The following is a 22,844-nucleotide window of genomic DNA, read 5'->3' as shown; positions in this document are numbered from 1 at the left end:
TGTAGTTTCTTAAATAAATACTCATATTTATTTAAGAAATACAATAATAAATAACGTATACAAAAATCTATGTCCATAAATTAACTGTTACCAATCATACTGAGGTACTCTATAAGTAAAATTATCACTTTTTATTATCGATACTCCTGCTCCGTAGTATGGCATAACATAATGTGAACCATCAGCTGGCCCAACAATTTGTGTAGCTATTAATATCACATCACAAAACTGTCCCAGGAAAAGAAAACCTAATGTACTTAATTTTAATAAGCCCAAAGCAGGATAGCCTAGATAAAATCTGTCAGCACCAAACATTCCTAAGAATATAGAGAGCAAAAGTGACGTTTCAAAAGAATATCCATTGCTATAAAAAAATTAGATTTAATTTAGGCATTGAAATAGATGTTATTCAAACTATACACTTATTTACATTAAAAAATTATACTTACGTCCACTTACAAGGAATATCTTTTTTAAAAGTATTGTTTTTTGTTTCACTGCATATAAGTCCATCAGCTGTTTGACATATTACTAGAGGATTAAATTATTACTTTATTAATATATTATTAAAAGGATATTTAAATTATATAAAAAATAAATATTTCTAATTTATTTTAAAACTACATTAAATAATCAAAGAACTCAAATATATTAAGAAATAAATTCATCAATTATGTAAAATAATATATATATTTAACTTCATTCTAAATGAATATATATTTATTGTATTAAAACTTAATTAAATTTTTAATCTAATAAATTATAATTAAATGATTATGTGTTATACTTTTAATCAATAAACTTTAATTAATTGATAATTTTACCTTTAGCTTTATTATCTTTTGTACATCCTTTAGGTTGTTGAGTTTTAGGATCAATAAAATCATAATCGGGATGGGGACAAATATACTGTCCCATTCTCAGATTGTTACAATCAATTTCATAAGTATATTCTGCTCCATTACTTATTGGAACAAAAAACAGTAGTAAAACGAAATAGAATTTAATAAATTTAATCATTTTGCTTGTTACATATCACAGTAAACGAACCAGTATAATACATAAAGTAATGCTTTAAAGAAAGTATCTTTTACATTTTAAGTAAAATAAATGCTTAGACATGGAGGTTATTTTCTCAAACATAATTTTCACATTTTCTTTAGTAGATAATAAAAAATATGTATATACTTAAGCATTTTAAAAAGATAATAAGCAACAATCTTTAAAACTTTGGTTAAATAAGATTAAACAAAAGCAAAAAATCACTGTTATTGTATTATCATAGGTCTTTTAAAAAGGGATCAAAATATTTGTCACCATATTTTTGCATCACGGAAGTAAGGTTAATGCTACGTAATTTAATGAGTTATCTTCTCCATAATATTTTTTAATATCTTCATATTTGTATATTTAATTTTACGGATCATTTCTTATTATATATGTATATATAAATATATATATATATATATATATATATATATATATATATATATAATATATAGATCTGTGTGTGTGTACTCAGTTGAATTTTAGCTATACCGCCAACTTTCGCAATACAAGGCAAAGTTGCATTTTCACGTATTAAGAATGCATTGACATAACCTTCATATCGTGCAGATAACTGGTAATGTACCGCGCGAAATTCAATTATAATTTTGATCATATTAATATAACGAGAATAATATAAAAATGTTAATTTTCAAGTAAAAATAATGAAGAATATTGCAATCTATCATTTTTTTCATATATGTTATTAATATTTTAAAATATAAATATTTATCTTTGAATATATTGATTATTAAACTAATTTAGCCATCAATAGTATTTTTATTTTCTACACAATATTTCATAGTTTACTAATTAAATATTTATTATAAATTTGTATTCAGAATTTTTTATATATATTTGCGGTTCTAATTATATTTTTGACTTAATTTATTTAATAATGTTTATAATATTTTACAATAGGCAAAAATAACATATGATATTGTGTGAACAAATTTATAATAATATATTTGATTGTTTAAATAATATAGTAAACTCTCCTATTTTATGTTTGAATTACTAATTGTAATCGTTGCACCACATTTATATAGCAATATATTAATATTTCTCTAAGAGATGGCGCAAGGAGTTTATCACTTAGAGGGTTTAAGAAATTGTAGACAATAGTTTCACATTCCATTCTAAACGCTTAAACTTAACGCTTAACGCCACAGAAACACACTATCTTTTTGTTTTGCATGTTGAGATAATTCTAACAAAAACTATTATCGCATAACTATATTACTTTTTGTAAACATTCTAAAAACACATGGTTCGATATTGAATACTAAATCGTGCTTATCTTAATGCATACTAAAGAGTGTAAAATATTTACATATTTATTTTATACAGTCATGTTTTGCATTGATAAAATAGCACTTTTTCAAATCAACATTTAACACATTGTTGATTTTATCTAAGAACAACTCTTCATTATGATTTATATAGAGTTTTCTGTTTGACATTCTTCATTTTTTTTATCTATCCTTACTTTTTAAAATTGCTCATATAAATTCTTGAAAATAGTAATTATTTGATTTTAATCATTATTGTTGATATCAAGTAAGCTTATCAATCTTTAAATACTCTGTCGTAAGCTGAATATCGATAGAACTGCAGTAAATATTACAAGAAGATGAAAATTTTGAACTTGGCATCCTTAGTAAAATATTACTGCAGTATTAAGTAGTGTCAATACTTGATTTGTTATGACCATTTGTATAGTTATAATTGCATGTTTAAGTAAACGTTTCACCTGTTCAAACCATAATTGTAAATCAGTTTAATGAACAGTGAGATCTTTGGAATGCAATAATACAAGCAGAAGTTACCAATGACTAACCACATTGGTTTCATTTCTGGAATGTCCAAACTTTACGGTATTGGTGATGCATAGAACTTCTGAGTTCTTTATAAGTCTTTAATTTAAAATCTATTTTAATTTAATTTAAAAATATGTATATTAAAAAAAATTATTATAATTTAATTATTTTTTAACTATTATTAAATTTTAAAATATGTACAGTAAGAATAAATTGTCAATATTTAGTTTTATTGTGAGTTATCTAACGTAATAGTTCGTATTTCTGATACATTATTCCAATTAATGTCAGATATTAAACTAATAATATAATGAAATGTTATTAGATTCAACATCATTGACTTAAGATTAATATAATAACTAAGTTTAATTGCAACGAAAAATAAAATAGAAAAATGAACACATAGCTATTTGTTCAACAAAAATATATATATATATATATATATATATATATATATATAGCAATTGACTTTATTAAATCTGAAAAATGTACATTTAAGTTGTATTCAAATTCTTATAAATATGTTCTATATATTACAAGGTATTTAGCTGCCTTCTACTAGCTGGTAGTTGTACTGATAATGTTTGTAACATAATAATGGGTACATTAAACAATAAACACAGCGTTTAATGATAAGATATACGATTTAATGATATTGTTGACTCTTGCTGCATCATAAATTTGTTAGCATGCCAAAATGCTTGGCGTGATACGGTCCAAGCTGCGGAGATCTAACAAAAGAGCAACAAACATTGAAGCGTTTCTCTTATTTTGAAAATAAGAACTTGTAGTTGATAAACGATTAGTTGTTTTATATGAAAATTTGACGAATAAATATTAAATTGCATTTGCCTGTTCATTATGTTTCTGACGTATTGATTTTTGAACTCTTGTTAGTATTCATTTGGTATTGCTATTTATTTAACAATTTAATTAATAAAACTACATTAAGTTAGAATTGATACAACGTATGCATATTATAAAGGAAGAAAATGAAACCTATAACCTCATTGAATAAATATTAAAATCGAAATGTAAAACATTGATTAAATTAATATTAAAAATTAATTAAATGTACGAATTAAATTTTTTATTTCTATTTAGAAGCAGAATAGAAAATAAAATACAATACCTTGTCAGAACAGTAGAGGAAGTAAAGAAAAAAAATTTAGCTTTAGAACTTTTCGGTTTCGCAATGTATAAAGTCTGTCGTCTAAGCACCTTGATTTTACACAAGCATATCGCAGAAATTGTCAAGGAGTATGGAGCATTCAGGAAATTGCGTATACATTTATGCCTCCCTCTTGGTAGATTTAATAGCGGCGCGGGCAATTAAACACGGCAATGCGTAAATACGCGTTATTAACTTTGTGTTCAAAGAAGGTACGGGGCCCTCAAGACATTGACAAGTTTCCACTGTCAGCTTTTTTCACAGACCCCATTTCCTCAAGGACATAATCTCTGCGCTTTTTTAGCTCACTGTTGTAACAATCTGTCAGCAGGATATTTTACAGCTTGAAATTGCGGTAGCACTGTATAGTATTTCGAAATTCAAGTACTTTTCTAAATAATTATTCTATGCGCAAGCAATTCTATAGTTCTTATAATAAAGCTTTTTAAAAAAGTAAATGTATAAAATGTAGCTAAAGGCTTTGATGAAAATTGTTGTGCACTTGAAATAAAATAAAACTTGTATAAATATTTTATCTGATTTTGTTATTTAAATTAATACATTGTCTTAAAAGCTCAGAACTATTAATGCATTAATACTCTATACTTTATTGTAAATAAAAAGTAATATCTTTTCTTTGCATCCAACGTAACAATGTATTTTATCACTCGAGAGCTCGCAAAGTCGATTGTTACATTTTGTGTGACGACACATACGTTCGCCTATACATATCTGTAGATATGTGCATAAGAAACTTGTAGTCATGCTCATATTTGTGCGTATAGAATCGCTTATTTAAATATGCAGTAATTCACAGTTTATAAACTAATTAAGATATCATAAATACCATTATTATAAAAATTTATTTTTATTCGTTAAGTCAGTTATACCCAAATATTTCTATATAGAATTATTTATTTAGAATTAATTCTATATAGAATTCTATATAGATATAAAATATATATTTAAAATTCAAATAATAAATTTACATCACTGTGCATATTAATTTGAAATATCTAATTTTTTATGTGCAATTGAATTTTTTATAAAAAATTTTGTTTATTATTTATTGCATGTACTATAAAGTGGTATTAAAATAAAAACTGCCCAATAGCTATAAAATTATGACTACTTTATATTGTGCTTAGTCATAATTACTAACAACAATGCTAAAAGACAATTATAATTTCTAATAATGCTCCATTAATATTGAAATAAAATTATCATAATAAGTGATAGATCACAAAAGTACTATAAATTAGCAGAAATCAATTTTTTAATTATTTTAGTTAGTAGCTAAAACTAATTTCAATTTAATTAATCACAGATCAGTTTTATATCAGGTACTAGTAGCTTACAATACTTATTTTATGATAATTAAAGTCTATTAATTTAAATTGACAATTAAAATCCATATTCAACTTGTATCCAATACTTCAAGTCAGTATAGTCGTTGGTTTGTTTTTCCAATATAATTCTTATTTCAATATAAATATTGTTATAAATTGTATTTTATAATCTAAAGTTTTTACCTGAGTGTCAATTATTGAATCTTTTGTATGTTCTGTGATTATTCTAACAAAATCTCAATGAGTAGATTATTCTAGCTTGAACTCCTAAAGCCGTCCAATTAAAGAAGGAAATTAATTGTTAGTAAAAATTATTTTTCACAATTAGAGCATTAATTTTAACATTAAATATCGAATTGACGTTTAAATTGTTTATGATTTAAATTAAATTAAAATAACTCTATTCGATCTATTTTCATCAATATTTTCATCAATAATTAGCATCTAAGTAATTATTTATCTATAATTGTAAAATCAATAACATTTTCAATAGATATACCTAGTAAATAGTCTGAAGTCATAAGACCGGAACATGAAATAGAAGAACAAATAGGGGAAGCTTCTATAACGATTTTTTTTTTAATAATCATTTTTCTTATTTTATTTATATATGGCTATAACACTTGGAAAGAATGCCACATATTTATAAGGATAAGAGCGCAAGATATAAGTAAAGAGAAAAACTGTAGCATCTTGTCTTCATCTCTCGAGGAATGTCTGTATAGTTCAGCCCTCACATAGAATAGATATCTATCGTATAACTTCCAGCATAGTAAAATACCACAGCGACTAAGGCCGACTACCGGACTACAACCATTATTTGTTCTAGTCTTCTAACCCTTAGCTGTCCGATTTTCCTCTCACTCCTGTTCTCCTCTTTATTTTCCTTTCCTGTACAATGGCTACAGTGGTTGGCAAACGTCGACTATCCAGCTATTTCAGAAATAAGCTTAAAATATTTATTTTGAAATTTTATACTAAAATTTATTATAAATATGTTTTCAATAGATAGGGACGCGGAAAATTTATTCAACGTATAATACGTTAACACATATAATAATATAAGACTATATTTTAGTTATTAATTGTAAGAGGATAATATTTGTAAACCAAAATTTTAATGTGATTTCGTATTATGAAATTGAATTAGTCGTCCAATCAAGGATGAAAATTAAATATGTTCGATGAAATCAATATATAAAAAAAATTATGCAATGCAAATAAACGCTTAGAACACTGATCGCAATATACATCAAATGATAAATTAGATAATAAAACTGCGCATTAAAATAATTTGCAATAATTAAATTTTGATCAAACATCGACTTATCACTAGATTATTTATTATTTGATGTATTTAGTATGGGTGTATTAAAGTTTATTAATTTGTGAATAATTTCATGCGATTATTACTCACTTACTATGTTATCTGGTAATACTTTGATTTATTTGAATTAATTATAATTATTAGTAGACTGAAAAAATATATTGTAGATGATTTAATAAAGAACATATAAAAGAATGAAAATAAAAAATAATTATTATAAGATTCTATCAGTTTAGTAATTGCATAAGATATAAAAGTATTTTTATGTATTTTAAAGTGAAAATAAAAGTACTTGACTGATAAAACTAGTTATTCTGCCATTATATAGATCCACTAATTGTTTAAATTACTTTTGTAAAAGTTTATAATGAAGGGATATATGTATTTCTCTCCGCTTATATATATATACTAATAGAAGTTAGTATTTGAAATATAATTTTATAATTTGCCTTCATTGATTTTACTTCTTATGTCCATTTTCATTCTTTTTTCTTATAAAATAAAATCTAATATAATAGAATAATATATATGATATACTGAATACCAAAATAACTTTTTTAAATATGTATTTATGTATCTTATATCATTACGCTTTTTGTGTCTAAAGATAACTATTGCAAATTCAAAAGATGTGTGACCTTTATTATTAGTTTAATTAGTTTAATAACATTATATTAATATTGACCTATTTCTTTATGCATTCCACTGATGGCATTTTTAAAATTAAATATTTGAGAAAAACATTTTATTACAAGAAGTTTATACAAATTTCATTATACAAATTAAAATTAGAAGTTTTATTTATAAAAAGTCATATAAGCATTTTGTGTATTTATGAAATTTAATTCTTTGTCATTATTATTTCAATCCCATTCTATGAAAAATAATAATGAATATACATGATGCAAAATGATATTCATTTTTAGATAAGAAAAATTTACAAATGTATGATTTAGAATATATATAGGTATATAGCAATGAGTTTCACAAGGAAAATTAATTATTTTATATATTCTATTATAAATACAAACAATAAAATAAATTAATATTTTGGAAATGAAAATATTTATTTAATACTGTTTATGAAAATTAAAAAATTCTTTATATTCATTTATCTGAGTTATTAAATATTTTCCTAAAAAATAATGATGCAAGATAACGTAACAATTATTGAAATAATAATAAAAATAGATCTCTTCTTATCATCTTCAATTAACAAGTGCTTGTGGAACTACAATGATAGTATTAATAATTTCAATAAATTACAAAGCACGTGGAAAAATGAAGGCGCATAAACTGTGGTAAAACTGTTAATAATGATAAAAACGTAGGTATAAACGAAGCTAGAGAAAGATAGATTGAGGTAATGTGAAGGTACAGCAAGTGGTTCAAGTGTTCTCAAGTTCGTCACTGCGCTGAAATGTTGGTTCTCTAGCTTCGTTTGCCGTGTGCTATCCCTGTCGAACCTCCCACTGCATAATCCAAGCCATCCCCGCTGCTATGCCGTGCTATCGCGACGCGCGTCTATTTATTCACCTAGCGGTATGATATTATACCCTGAGGCACGTTTCTCTCTCGCCTTATGCCTATAATCTCTCATTCCCTTACCTCTTTTTCACTGTCATCCAGCTGCCCCTCTTTCTCACTTGCGCTCCCACCCTCCTCATTCTCCAACTCACACACACGCACACACGCATACACACACGAACGATCCGCACTGTTTCCATCTGTCTCTCTCTTTGACTAGGATAGCCACGCCCCAAAGCTAGCCTTCGACACCCCTCGGAGCAGTTAGTTCATTGGCCCATACCGATTTGACGTTATTGCCGCTAACGTACTAACCCCCCTCCCCCCTCCGATAACACTCACATTCACTTTCTCTCTCAATTTTAGTCTTCTCTACCTCTTATTCTCGCTGGCATACGCGAACGCTTACGCCCGCGCAGGCACGCTACGTGCACGCAGACCCACACAAATATTCCAAATTTTTCTCTCTTATTGACTGGTATAACAGCATGTTTACGAGGATTGCGGTTATATCGAAGTTAAAAAAGAGTATTAATATGCAAAGAGAAGAACCTAAGCCCAAGACAGATAAATATTTCTACTTTATAAAAAGTGAACTGCGACTATTCGTAGGGAATGTGAGAATACGATAGTGAAAAGATGAACATAGAAGTAACAGCGTGTATATGTGTATGTCACAAAAATGAAAAAGCTAATGCACGATAATAAGAGAAAAAAAGAAGATGAGAGAATGAGAAAGAAATTGCATCCCGTTGATGGACAGAAGGTAGGAACCATTGTGCTTACTAGTGCAAATACCGGAATAGAAGAGTAGTAAAAGAGAAAGCTCAGAAAAGAGACAGAGAGAGAGAGAGAGAGAGAGAGAGAGAGAGAGAGAGAGACTAAAAGAAAACGTGCCCTCTTTACGAGGCTGTTGAAATTTGGGAAGCTTCATTTGGTCCATTCTTCATATAGTATTTCAAAGTTGAGCCGACTCAGGGTACTCACGTGAGTATGTGTAGGTAAGGATCGACATCCTGAAATCTCTACTGATTTCTCGTTTCATTCGCTTGCCAGACTCTAAATTATTTTCGTTTAGAAACGAAAAATGATACTGTGGTTTTCGAGACGATCGAAGGTAAAGTAAAAATCGGAAACGATGTCACATACATATCCGCACATTGAATTTTGTGGAAAGCCTCTAGAAGATACATTGTCAGATGGGGCGAGAAAGAAAGAGATAGAGAGAGGGAGAGAGACAGACAGACAGACATAGAGAGAGAGAGACAGAGAGAGAGACAGAGAGAATAAGAAAAGAAGTAGCTTATAGTCTATGCAAGAAGATGGGGGTAGCGATAGAAAGCGGAGAAGGGCAAAAAGGATAAGAGGTTGATGAGAAGAGGGGAGGTTTTTATTCACCCAGCCAACTCGATATCGTTCTCGGTTCTCGACCCTTCTTGGATTCACGTTGATTGGGGCAGCCATCGATATAGCTTCTGAAAGCCCGTTGGAGATTAGACTTCGTCTTGGTAAGAAAAAAGTTGACGTAGTAAAGAAAAACAATTGTTACTTTTCTTTTAAAGAAAATCGAGTTCCTGCCAAAACTCTATATCTATATAGTCAGTGCAACTTTTATAAATTAAATTTTTTATAATTAACGATAATTTTGATACGCATAATACAAGGTTATATATTCCTTAATTGATTTTTCCAACATTAATAATTGTTTTACCGATGATATTGATTATTGTCCTTTTGCCTCTATCTAAAAATATATTTCGTCTGTTTATATTTTAAATCTTATTAGAATCTAGATGAAATATTTAATATAATTAATGATTTCTTTTTCAAAAATAACAAATTTTTATATTTTAAAAGTATAAATTTTTCTACTAAATAAAATTTATGTTTATTTACATTTACCATAAATGTTATGTATAAAATTATATTTGTAAATACACCATATATTCTATATAAAGTAAAATTAATTTTTGCATAATTTTATATTTTAAATAATTTTTTTAACAACCTAAAATTTTTTTTATCAACAATTATTAATGTTTATTTTATTTGGACGATGTTTACTATATCGTAATAATGCTATAACGGAGATCTATTTATATGTACATACGTGAACATCTATATATACGTAGTTTTTTTATATAGGCTTTATATTTGAATAATAAATTACAATTCAAGAGGAATATTGAGTGAATATAGAAGGTAGTGAAAAATACAAGATCAGTCATTTATAAAGTGAATAATATTCAAGTCAGCGATATTTTATATTAAAAAATTGATAAAAACGAAAAACCATTCGCACAATACATCATACGTATATCAAAACGAAAATATGTAAAAATAATAAATTTTAAAAAAGAGAAGCATCACGAGAATTTACTTTGGGGTTGGATATTACAATATTGATATAGGACTGTGTATAAAATCAATCAAAAAATATTTTTGTAAATATATATTTAATTATAGATGATATATTTAATATTTTTTAATGTTCATACTACTTGTTATTGAGTAAGTTTTATGTCTATACATACATTTAAATATTATTCCGAACAATGTACTAAATTTTTCTTTCATTCTAGTGATTTATAAATATAGATAATAAAAGAATAAAGAAAATAATAAAATATACATCGATTAGTTGTGTAAAGACTCGGTCAACAAGCGCAATTTATTATTCCCATTTTAAATACATCGATATTATTCATTATTAAATTTCTAAAAACTTACCACGAAGAGAGCTTGAATAACAATGTGGAGAACATAAATGGAAGATTCAATTTATATTGTGCGGCTTATCCACGACACAATGATCCGCAGATAATAAATCGTCAAGCTTTTGTCACTGGTCTCTTGTCCTTTGCCATCGCAAGGATCAATATTTATTAGAATCCATCCTAAATCGTACATATTATTACAAAATACGTGAGCCGAATAGAATTGTGGTAACGATGACTATGCCTCTACCATTCAAAATTTTTATGGTGTTTGCCGTGAAAATTCCCGGCGAATCCCACCGCAATAATAGTGCCGTAGGCGGTGTGGCTTAATATTTGACTTTCATCGCACCATAACAGGTCATTTCTACAGGAATGGGGAGGATTCTTCTATTGCTAGTGTGCGCCTATAGACGAGGGGTCGCGTGCGCCAAAGTTATAAAGTATCGTGGGGTCACGCCTGCGCCAAATTATGGAGATATTAGTTCATGAAAGTGCATTGTGTGGCTGGTGATTTGTCATAGGGATCACGCATCATTAGGGAAGTATTGGGACGAAGGAGAGCACGGAGAACGAGATTCATGGCGAATTCGCGTGGTGGCAAATAGCGCGGGATGAGCCTTTTGTGGATACGGCATCATTAATTTCAATCGTGGCGTCCGTGTGGCTTTACTCGCTAACAGTTTGCTCTAGCCATATTCTGCCGCTTCTTAAATCAGACCCCAATTTTCTGCTTATGATCAGTTATGCTGGATGAAAGACCATTCAATCACTTCATTAATGGTAGTCTCCTCAGGTGAGATAAGATATTTATATAATACTACGGAACATAATGTGATAAACATATACATTGTTAAATAAATAACAATATTTATGTGTAACTTTTTCTAAAGTGATAATGAGCATTAGAACGATCAATAGTTTAAATATAAATTAATTTTATATAACATTAATATAATTCGGAGTAAATATTTACCGAATATCATATTTAAAAATCCTGGCAATAAATTATGTCAATTTTATTAAACTTTTCTCTTGATATGTATTTATGATATGAATATTATTTATGGGTAAATTGATCAAATTAATTATAATGCGCTATAGTATATATTTTATCTGTATTATTGTGTAAAGCTAATGAGATTTATATATTAAAATCTTAATAAAATAAATAAATATTACTAAACATATTCATTTAAAAGTATGTTAAAACTGCATTATATATATATATATATATATATATATATAAATGACTGGTTTATCAAATAATATTAATATTATAATTACTAACAATAATTGGATAGATTTTATTCTATGAGCTTTGTACTATCTTGAAACAAAAGCAAAATGCCTACAATCAGTTATAAAATTATACCCGATTTATCAGTATATATCTTAGTGAAGGAAAACAATATTTGCACTTGTCATACATATAATCAAGGTCGTTTCAACCTTTTCATTACCATTTATTACTTTGTTAAAAGTACATTAGTTTATCTTTAAAAAAAAAAAAAATATATATATATATATATAAGAATTTTTATTATTGATTAATTTTATTCTATTATATCCTTTTGTTACATATTCATTTCTACCATTTAAATTTGTATTTAAGAATACAACTATTATTAGAAATCAAATAAAAATTGAAAATTGATCTTGTAAGATCTATTTAGTAAAGCTTTATTTGAAACAATAAAATTGTCAAAAATTTTCCTAAAATAATTTTTCTAATAATTTATAAATAATCTCTTATGTCATTAAATTATTTACCCTTTTGATCTGATATTGCAGCCTCATAAAAACCTTTTCTTGAATTGTACTGAGTCGATTCCAAATCCATCTGCTTGGAAGCAGGTGCAGGTGCTAACTAGATTAAGGGTAGAAACGTTTTTGTTGGGTCACGTGCTCCTGTCAAAATAAATTTTGTTTGCTTAATCCGATTTATATGATCGCCTTTTTATAACTTTATACAATATTGTTCGTTTAATGAAAACTACATTGAGAATAGTAAAAGTACACTTAGATGCCTTCATACAGTGTTTTAAGTATGTTAGAACATTGAGTTTATTAAAAAAACGATTAATTTTCAATTAAAAATGCTTAAAATATAAATATAATTACAGCAATAAAATATTTTATAATAATAAAGTTTTAATAACACATTTATGAGTGTCTTAATTAGGCATTAATTTTAGAGAAAATCATAAATCTGGCACTTAATAAAAAATTATACCAATGAACTTTGTTAAAATGTTATGAGGAATTCAATCTGAGAACTGTTACTAATTACTTTACTTGTCGCCGATTAAGATCTTAAATCTCTTAGATGGACTTTAATTGTAAAGTTTCTCTCATTTACAATGCTTCCGGCATTACAAAATTCTTCTATCGACGATATTAATTTGAAATATATGAAAATTAAAAACTTACTTATTTTTGTTTTATTTTTAGTTTCACTCGTTATACTGTTGCGGAAATTTTTCTCTAAATGATGTTAAGTTTTCGATTTTCCTTAATAAATTCCTTTAAAATATTTGTTAACATGATTCATTGTACAATATGTTTGAACGGCATTCACTACTATTATAAGGAATATTGCCGACGGTATCGGTAACGTCTACAAACTATCACATATAAATGCCATTTTTATTCTTTAGAAATAATGTAATGAAAACAACAAGTGTTGTATATTTAATAAATTAATACTTTTATGAATAATTGTAGTAAAGAAATATTTATTACATATTGATTACATTTATGAAAATTTAAATTACACTAAATTATATTATATTGTATTAAAATGTTTTTAAAGTATTAAAGCACTAAATCTAAAATGCGTATCATAGTATTAAAGTGCGTAAAAAAATATTATTTTATAGGTCGATGAAGAAAATAATAGTTAAAGGTAAACGTACTGCTTGTCACCAATAGCCAAAAAAGACTTTATCCCTATACTATGTATAGAGTAGTATGTAGGACATTACGACAGGGGTGTTCACTCGAGTGTGTTTCAACGGATCCTTAATTGTTTTATTCGTGCCCCTAGCATCTCCTCAATCTATTTCATCCCCTGAGCTACTCTCGTTTCATTGCGATACCACCCGCAGCGTTTACCATGCACCACTAATGCATAACAGGTTAACGTCTGCCGCGTCGTCATCGCGTGTTTTTATCAAGGTCTTGTATAATTCACAGAGATATTAGCAGTTTCAAAAATAATACTAATACGACTTAATGATGCTTCTGCCGAGATAAAGCTTCTCGTGCCTTACTTGGAAGATTACTTGGAAATACTTAATACTAGTATTTGATATAACAAATGAACAAAATATCATTATTATATTTAATAATAATGATGTAATTCGTATTATTGTTCATATAAAAAGGACTAATTACACACACACGCGCGCGCACGCACACACACACACTCACACAAACACACATATATTGTTGTGACAGAATATCTCTAATGAAATTTGTTTTTACATATTGCGTTCAATCTAAAAGATCTGATCAATTTTTTAATTCATTAATTATTAAAAATGTGTTAAACAACTGCTATTACAAAAATTAAATTATTTCAAATGATATAAAATGTATGGCACATACTCATACTATTAAAACTAAATATAAAAATATAACAAATGAGAAAATGATAAATATAACAAAAATATACTTAATGTAAATATTTCTCTTTTAATTAAAGTATATAAACATTAGATTTCTATCATGTTCAATATTAACTTTATTTATGAAATTAGTAAATAAGTTTCGTGTCTGTCTTGCTCTATATAATTCTATAGTGTAGAAAATTATTACAATATTAATTATTATATTAAAAATCAACATTTATTTAATAGCTATTTATTATTACAATAAAGTGTTTTTTAAATTAACAATTTTTAAAACTTTTACGACTCGATATAAAAATTGGTTCGATTTTTTCGAATATCATATAAATATCGATTAATAAATATTTTAATTATCGGTCAATATTTAACACGATTAATAAAATGGAAACAACCACCTTTTAAAAATTTTACGATTTTCAAACTTACAAATGAAAAATTATATTCTATTTTTTATAGTAGTGTTATATATAATTAACTAAATTGATTTTCAAAATAATTATTGATTTAGATATTCATCCTGTTATAATTAATTTAATAATGTACTCTTATATAAATAATGATGAATTTATATTATAAAAATATTAAAAATAAGAAAGAAACAACTCGAAGATTATTTATTAAAAATTCTAATTTTTATTAGTAAAATAATGTCTTAACAAAATATTCACTGATTTTTCTATTATTGCGTTTACCTTACATTTCGTAGAAAAAATCATTAAAATAAATGATTTTCTAACTTCAGCAATATAATACATTTTGTTTATAAATTTTAAGTAATATATAAATGTTAAATAACCAAATGAAAATAAAATATATATATGTTTATTCAAATACTTTAATATGTACTATAAAATAATTTTTTAAGTATATAATTTACATATATAAAAATAACATGTAAATTAATTTCTTTACTAATATTTAATAGAATTTTCTGTTATAACGACTTATATCAACCTGAGACAATTTTAATAAATACGGTAAAAAATATAGATATTGAATAATTTGCTTCTTTATAGCTAATACTAGGATCGACACTGTACAATTACACATATTTGTAATATAGTAAATAGTAGTTTAATTATTGTAAAGCCTTAAAAGAAAACTAAATATTGTTAGAAGATGAAACATTATAACTATATGTTTTAATTTATCTTTCCTTATCTTTAAGTATTTCAGTACTTGAAAGACGTTCTACTACAATTTGAGCAATGATTAGACGTAGATACAACATAAAACTTTCTTTAGCTAAACAATGTAAATTATGTAATTTTGCAATACAAGAATGCTCTACAAAAGGTAGTTAAAATTAATCATATTATATGTCAATTATTCTTTTAATTTCAATATTTTCTGTTACTTATCCAGTTTAAATTAAATGCGATATTGAAATTATAATAATATATATCTTTACAATTCTAAAAATTAAAAATTTATAGTTATTTTAATATAAAAATAATTTGCAACGTGTTATCTCCTAATTATTTTGTTGTTCCTTTATAAAGTAAATTAAAAAATATTTGTTTATAAAATATTAAAATTCACACACATAATATTTTTAATTGATGCAATTAAAGTAACTAAATAAATTTTGACGAATAGCAATATATTTATAGAGGAAAAAAGATTAAAATTCATAATATATTCAATATATATGAATGTGTATAATATTAAAATATAATATTACAAGTACAATTGTAAAATATTCTGAAAATTGCGCGGTAATCCACGTGAAATAGTTAGATAGATGTGCTTATTAAAAATAATGGAACTATCAAGAATGACCATTAGAAGCTATTGAATTTCAAAATTAATACCGGTACAAACCATTATTTAATGTTTACATTATAATAGGAAGATTCTATTTTCCTTTTAATAAACTAATGTTTATTGATTTTCGGAAGCTTTTACCAAATACTTTTATTATTATTTTCTATAATATTACATAATACATTATATTTTTCGGCAATAAAATATCTTTATTTTAAATTAAATATAGATATTATATTTATCAATTATTAAAAATAAACCTATTGTATGTGTTATGCGAATCGATGACAATTCGATTTTATGCTAGGTAGATGATTCTTTTTAATTTTACAATATTCATCATTAAATAAACACAACTTTTATTAGTATGATACGTTCGAATATATTAAAAAAATTAAGTATGACTTATGAATAATAAGCACTATTAATTTTCTGTATAAACCTAAAGATAAAGTATATATAACAGTAAAAAGTTCAAATATTTATATAGATGCTTCAACAAAATCCAAAGCATATTTAAATTTTCTAGTATATTTAAGTTTTTACCGAAAAAGGCTTCATGAAATCGTATTTTTATTCTCACAAATAAAAACATTGTATTTTAGAACTATTTAAAAAAAATTTACTTCCTATTTCTAACCAGTGATCCGCTATCGTATCGATAACAATGGCGGTCGAATAAAATAAAACACTTCCATCAATTGAGAGGCAGCAAGCGTATAATTTCTGCCGCTAGAACTCTACAAAGCGGATACACGTACGTAAAACATATGGGCAAAACACTGTCCCCGAAATCTCCGTGGGAATAGACACTTGGCTTGATATTTAAGAGTATATATATTCTCGCACATACGCAAAGATACAAGCATACATATATCCAGTTCTTGCAAATAGGAGTGAACGAGAAGGAAAAGCTTATGTCCATATAGTTTAATGCATTGTTTAGTGTTTACACTTCATTCTAATGGACCAAGCTTAGCGAGATTTAAATTTGCTCGAAACCCTAGCACGGCCGGAGGGTAATCGGACGATTTAATCTTTGAACTCGGCAGTAGCTGCCGTACTTTTACTAAGTTACATATCCCGCGGACATTTCTTACTTTTGTACTGAGCTCGACAACCTCTAATATACTTCATCTGAATTTTCGCAAGATCATTTGGAAAGGAAAGAAAATTACTTTGAAACACAAGTCACTTTAACATTTTGGAAATATATATATATATATATATTGACACTTACACTATAAAACGCTCAATAAATTATTAAATTAAGCAATATATATATTAGTATATAAAACTTTTTTTGAATTCTTAATTTTTTTTTATTGAAATTAACTAGTTATTTTAACAAAGATATAATAAAATATTTTAGTAGATATATAAAAATGTATAAACATTCAAGGAATTGAATTTCTAAATTTCTGAAAATAATACAGAAAATAAGGAGAAAATAACAGAAAACTACGTAAATCCTGTTAAATATTTATAAGAAACTAAATCAATTAATTTTGATATTATAGATAAAAATTAGATATACTAACAAATTTTTCTACATTTTAAAAAGGAAATAGTGAAATGTTCACTGTTTAATTAAAAAATAATATATAAAACATTTTAATTAATATAAAGTGATTTTGCCATATGTAAAAAGTTTGAAACTTTTTTTTTCTGAAAAATATATTGTAATAATTGTTGTAATATGTTTTATTGATTATTCAAACCATGAAGAATATTTTATATAATGAAAATCATATTTACTTGTATAGCTAGAATAGGTATATTAAGTAAAAAATATGCAAGATTTAAGTGGTTTTCACAACTTGTCCATTACAAGTTATTGACCACAATATATGATTACAGTATCTGTATCCAAAAAAAAACCAAACGACAATCGAAACTCAACGAAAAATGATATTTTAATTTATTATTGAAAAAAAAACACTAACTAATAAGCTATGTATTAGTAAATTAGCACATATTAGTACAATGACAATTCTTTTGTTTCATGATTATGTTAGTATGAATCCGATTTCATTGTGAATATTCTATAATTATACGTCAAAATTTTAATAGAATTTTTAACGCAATAAGAAACATATTTAATTGCAATACTTTAAATAATGTTAAATCTGCAGAATTATATATATTTTTTTACATAAACACGATTAATATGCTTCCAAGATAATTTTAGATGAAAAAGCTAAAAATATTTGTAAACAAAGCTTGTATATTCCAAAATAGAGCGAAATCAGCTTAATAAAGGGAATATTTAAGAAATAATACAAGTGAATGCATCTGACATATTATTCAATGTATTTATAAATGGAGTTTTCTCTTAATATTACTTAAAGCATAATAATTTATCGTAACTTATCTTTTATTGATTCCATATTTCATAAATTAATTACTTTCCTTATAATTTGGGACAAATATAAATATAATTAAATTATATTAATTGTATAATATACTAGTTATTAAATTGTATAAATTATTTAATATTGTCTAATTCTATAGATCATTTTATATGAAATAATAAAAAAGAAATAATTATTCCATTTATAACTTGACAGTTTTCAAATAATAAAATTCAAGTAACATTAATAAAACTTTTGCTGCATTTGCATTTTTTAAATCTCATTTTATCTTATCACTGTCACCATCGCTATAGTTAATATATATTTTAATTTAATATTTAAAGTGTCACAAATTTTTATGAATGCGAAAGTATGAGACTAACTTATATTTGTAGCTTCAGATCTATTATCTTAAAATATTTAATCTATCCTTATTAAATTAAAAATTTTTATTTCTCATAGAAAAATAATATCTTATTCACGAATGTTTATAATATATAAACAGAAGTTTTTTAAATTTATTAATCTTTAATATACCTTTTACAGGCAAAATCAATCAGATAAATTTTTATTAAAAACATGTCAGTGGGATATTTAAAACTTTCATATTTTTAGCACAGAGAAATTATTTCTATAAATTCAATTAATTACATTAAAGAATTTATTTCGGATAAACAGAATTTGCGAAACATTAAGTTGATAGATTGAAGATTAAACATAATGTCGAGGAATTGTCTTTTTCAATAAATAAACCCGAATTTATGAAAGAGTGAGTATAAAGTATTTTTATAGATTTAAGTGGTCACTATTATACTTAATAAAATGGTATTTTTATTTCTTTATTCATCATGAAGTTGAATATTTAGAAATTGATATTTCAATAGAACCAGTATAATCTTCAAAATCTTTTTAGCTTAGTATTGAATTTGTAATATAAATCAAATTTTTTTAAGCTACATTTGATAACTGTCATGCTTTATGATTTGATAACTTTCATTTATTATACACAAGTTATAGAACAATTAGACTCAACTTTTCAAAAATAATTATTGATTTAACATAATTCAAGGAATAATCTCTAATACCGATTTAAATTTATTCAACTAAATTTATTTATGTTTTAAAGAGGATTATGTGTAAACTTTAACTTAAGCTGAAACTCATTTTCAAATTGAAAGTTATTTTTAATATCTGTAATTAATTATTGTTTACCTGTAAAACATTTAGTACTTAAAAAAACGATAGAATTAAAACTTGAGCTACTAGAGGCCAACTGACAACTTTTGCCGACAAATAGTCAATTTTTCTACGATTCTTCTTTTCCCGCAGTTGTGCACTCTTTAGCTGACATTACCAAACGTTCTCATTTGTCCACCCACTACCGGGGCCCTCCCTCTCGTTTTCTCTTTCGCACATGCATATACAATTACAATCGGGCGCCAACACACTTAAATAATTCTCCCCGTCCTCTCTCTCTCTCTCTCTCTCTCTCTCTCTCTCTCTCACTCCCCCCTCTCTCTGTCCTTGTTATGCTCACAGTTTTGTGTCATAAAACCTTCAAAGCAAAGCAGCCCAATGTTTCTATCTCTATCGTTTGAGTGTTACAATTTTCTCCTCTGCTTGCACACGACCGATACCTATCCCCACCCATCAGTTTTTCTCTATCTCCTTCGCTCGCTTCGTGGCCCTTTATCTATCTCCCTATATTCCCAGCTACATCACCCCGTTCTACCATTCACTCCAGTTCTCTCTCTCTCTCTCTCTCTCTCTCTCTCTCTCTCTCTCTCTTTCAAACCCTCAGCAAAACAGTTTTGCGGGGGTGGCCGCGTCCATCACCCCCATACTCGTACCAAAGTGGTGGGGGTGCAGAGAATATCTCCGCCCTCCGCGATCCGCCCCCCGGTCGGCTACACGCGAAGGAGAGACCTTCGAATCAATTCGTCATGAGTCCCCGCGCGAGAGATCGTCCCTTGCCAAACACGGCTTTCGCATTCGAGTTTGCTTCGTCTAACGTTGACGGCCACCAATGTGCGCGCGCGCGCGATAACTACACGTCAAACTACGATAACCGGGTTTGAACATTGTCCTTTGCATCAGTTCATTTGTGGAATAATCATCTATCAGAGATATGTGACGGTCTTCGATGCTTTTGGCCCTCAACATTTTTTATACAATTCTAGCAAATAGACTAATGTTGTTTTGGTTTACTCGTTCAAATCGAACGCCATTTTGTGTTAAGTGACCACCACGATCGTAAATTTCACATTAGCAACGACTTGCAAGCATTACTAATGCCGACATGATGGCGAATTATTAATATAATAGTTAAAACAATGCCAATCAAAAATAGTTGTCGGTAACATAAGGTGGCAATACCACCGGCCAACCTGACACGTGCAGTTGGAGAATGACTTTGAACATTGTTAGTGGAGTGCTGCATGAAGAAATTAAAATTTTTTCATTTTCAAGTGCATTTGGACTTTCAATTAATAAATATTAATCCTGTTATGCACTACAGTAATGGTAAAGGTAATAAATAAAGCATATAATATAATTTTTAAAGATACTGAATAGTGTGATTACAAGGTATAAAAAATGTTAAAGATCCTTTAAGTTTTTCGGTGTGTGGCAAGCAAGTTTATATACAACATACATAACGTGTATCTGAGCGTTGAAAGTGAGAGTGAATAGTTGAGTAAAAAAAAGTTCTTATCACTGAGGAAACAAACTATTAGCGTAAGATAATAAAGCGAAGATAACTTGGATGATATTACACACTTTTCAGTAAAGAAAATGAGGTGTCGGAAGAATCACCACGCAAACGTAGCGTATCGTCGGATTCATTTTCAATCATCAAAGAGATCGTTACTTACTATTTGATCAGATGTGTTCTCATCACTTTTGCATAATGACATTTTCGTAAACGAGGTAAGATCCTTTTTAAAGTTATCAAAATATTCGATATTAAAATTGGTTCAATTACAAATATTAATGTAATAATGACAATTATTCAATACATTGACTCTTGACATTTCAGATAGAAATAAATTTGTTTAAATGTTCAATATGGACATGGATCCCATGACGATGTCGAATGCATCGTGCGATGGCTGCATTGACAGTGATCGGGATTCAGACAGCAGCAGCATGATCGTTGATCCAGTGAGCCTGGACAAAAATGATTTGTCACCTCAAACTTCATCGAGTCCTACGATTTCAAAAGCTTCAGGGGCAGCACGAAATCGTAATCGAAATTATAAAAAAACTTACTCCATGATGTCGGCTACACAGAAAACTAATAATCAAGGCTCAAATTTCTCTACTGACAAACTATCGTCATCGCTGATCAAGCCGCCCTATTCTTACATAGCACTTATAACAATGGCTATTCTACAATCTCCTCAAAAAAAGCTAACTCTCAGTGGTATTTGTGAGTTCATCATGTCGAGGTTTCCCTATTACCACGACAAGTTTCCCGCGTGGCAAAATTCTATACGGCACAATTTATCACTCAATGATTGCTTCATCAAGATCCCGCGAGAGCCGGGAAATCCGGGCAAGGGCAATTATTGGACATTGGATCCACTGGCCGAAGATATGTTTGACAATGGAAGCTTTCTGCGTCGTAGGAAACGCTACAAAAGGCCGCCACCACATTACGTTCTTCGGGATCGTGCGATAATGGCTACCTTCGCTATTTGTGGTGGCGAACGGGGTCCTTGTCCAGGTGGAGGACATCCGGGTTCCTTGCCGTATCCAGGGGCTTATCTCGCGCCGCCAGTCGGGCTCCCCCTTCTGGACTTTCCATCTTCAGCATTAGAAGCATTAAAGCTAAGAGGATTTTTGGAGCCACCTCCGCCGCTATATAAGCCGGTGCCGATTTCTGCCCCGCCAGTCCGACAGGTTAATAATCCGCCCGTAAGAACGAGTTTGGATTCGGGTAGCACGACGACGAGTAATAATAGTTGCGTCGAAAAGAAGAGGAGCTTTAGTATCGATTCGCTAATTGGTAAGCAAGTGAATCATGTCACCGAACAAAATATGGTGAATGGCTTGTTAGATCTCAGTCCGTCGGAACACCGGGAGATAAGGAGTCAAGCGTCCGCATTCTCACCGCTGGTGTAAGTTAG

At 27.7% G+C, this 22,844-nt stretch overlaps 2 protein-coding genes across 3 annotated transcripts; one reads left to right on the top strand and one right to left on the bottom strand.

Moving 5' to 3' along the window:
* Nucleotides 1-1,053, bottom strand: bisc (TM2 domain-containing protein 1 biscotti). 2 transcript variants are annotated; one of them, XM_011505925.1, is made up of 3 exons: nucleotides 825-1,053; nucleotides 450-516; nucleotides 1-364 (listed from the first exon to the last, which is right to left on the bottom strand). In XM_011505925.1, the coding sequence occupies exons 1-3, from the start codon at nucleotides 1,018-1,020 to the stop codon at nucleotides 88-90; spliced, it is 540 nt and encodes a 179-aa protein (XP_011504227.1). In that variant the 5' UTR covers nucleotides 1,021-1,053; the 3' UTR covers nucleotides 1-87. The 2 variants fall into 2 exon arrangements, with proteins under 2 accessions (XP_011504227.1, XP_011504226.1); XM_011505924.1 differs by having other exon boundaries at nucleotides 4-364; nucleotides 450-531.
* A 20,500-nt stretch (nucleotides 1,054-21,553) lies between these two features.
* Nucleotides 21,554-22,844, top strand: LOC105367270 (forkhead box protein D3). Its single transcript, XM_011505923.1, has 2 exons — nucleotides 21,554-21,642; nucleotides 21,752-22,844. Exon 2 carries the CDS (start codon nucleotides 21,772-21,774, stop codon nucleotides 22,837-22,839), a length of 1,068 nt encoding a protein of 355 aa, XP_011504225.1. The 5' UTR covers nucleotides 21,554-21,642; nucleotides 21,752-21,771; the 3' UTR covers nucleotides 22,840-22,844.

This window comes from Ceratosolen solmsi, unplaced genomic scaffold, assembly GCF_000503995.2.
Source record: "Ceratosolen solmsi marchali unplaced genomic scaffold, CerSol_1.0 scaffold7, whole genome shotgun sequence".
Classification (NCBI taxonomy): domain Eukaryota; kingdom Metazoa; phylum Arthropoda; class Insecta; order Hymenoptera; family Agaonidae; genus Ceratosolen; species Ceratosolen solmsi.
This window is presented reverse-complemented; position numbering and strand designations above follow the sequence as displayed.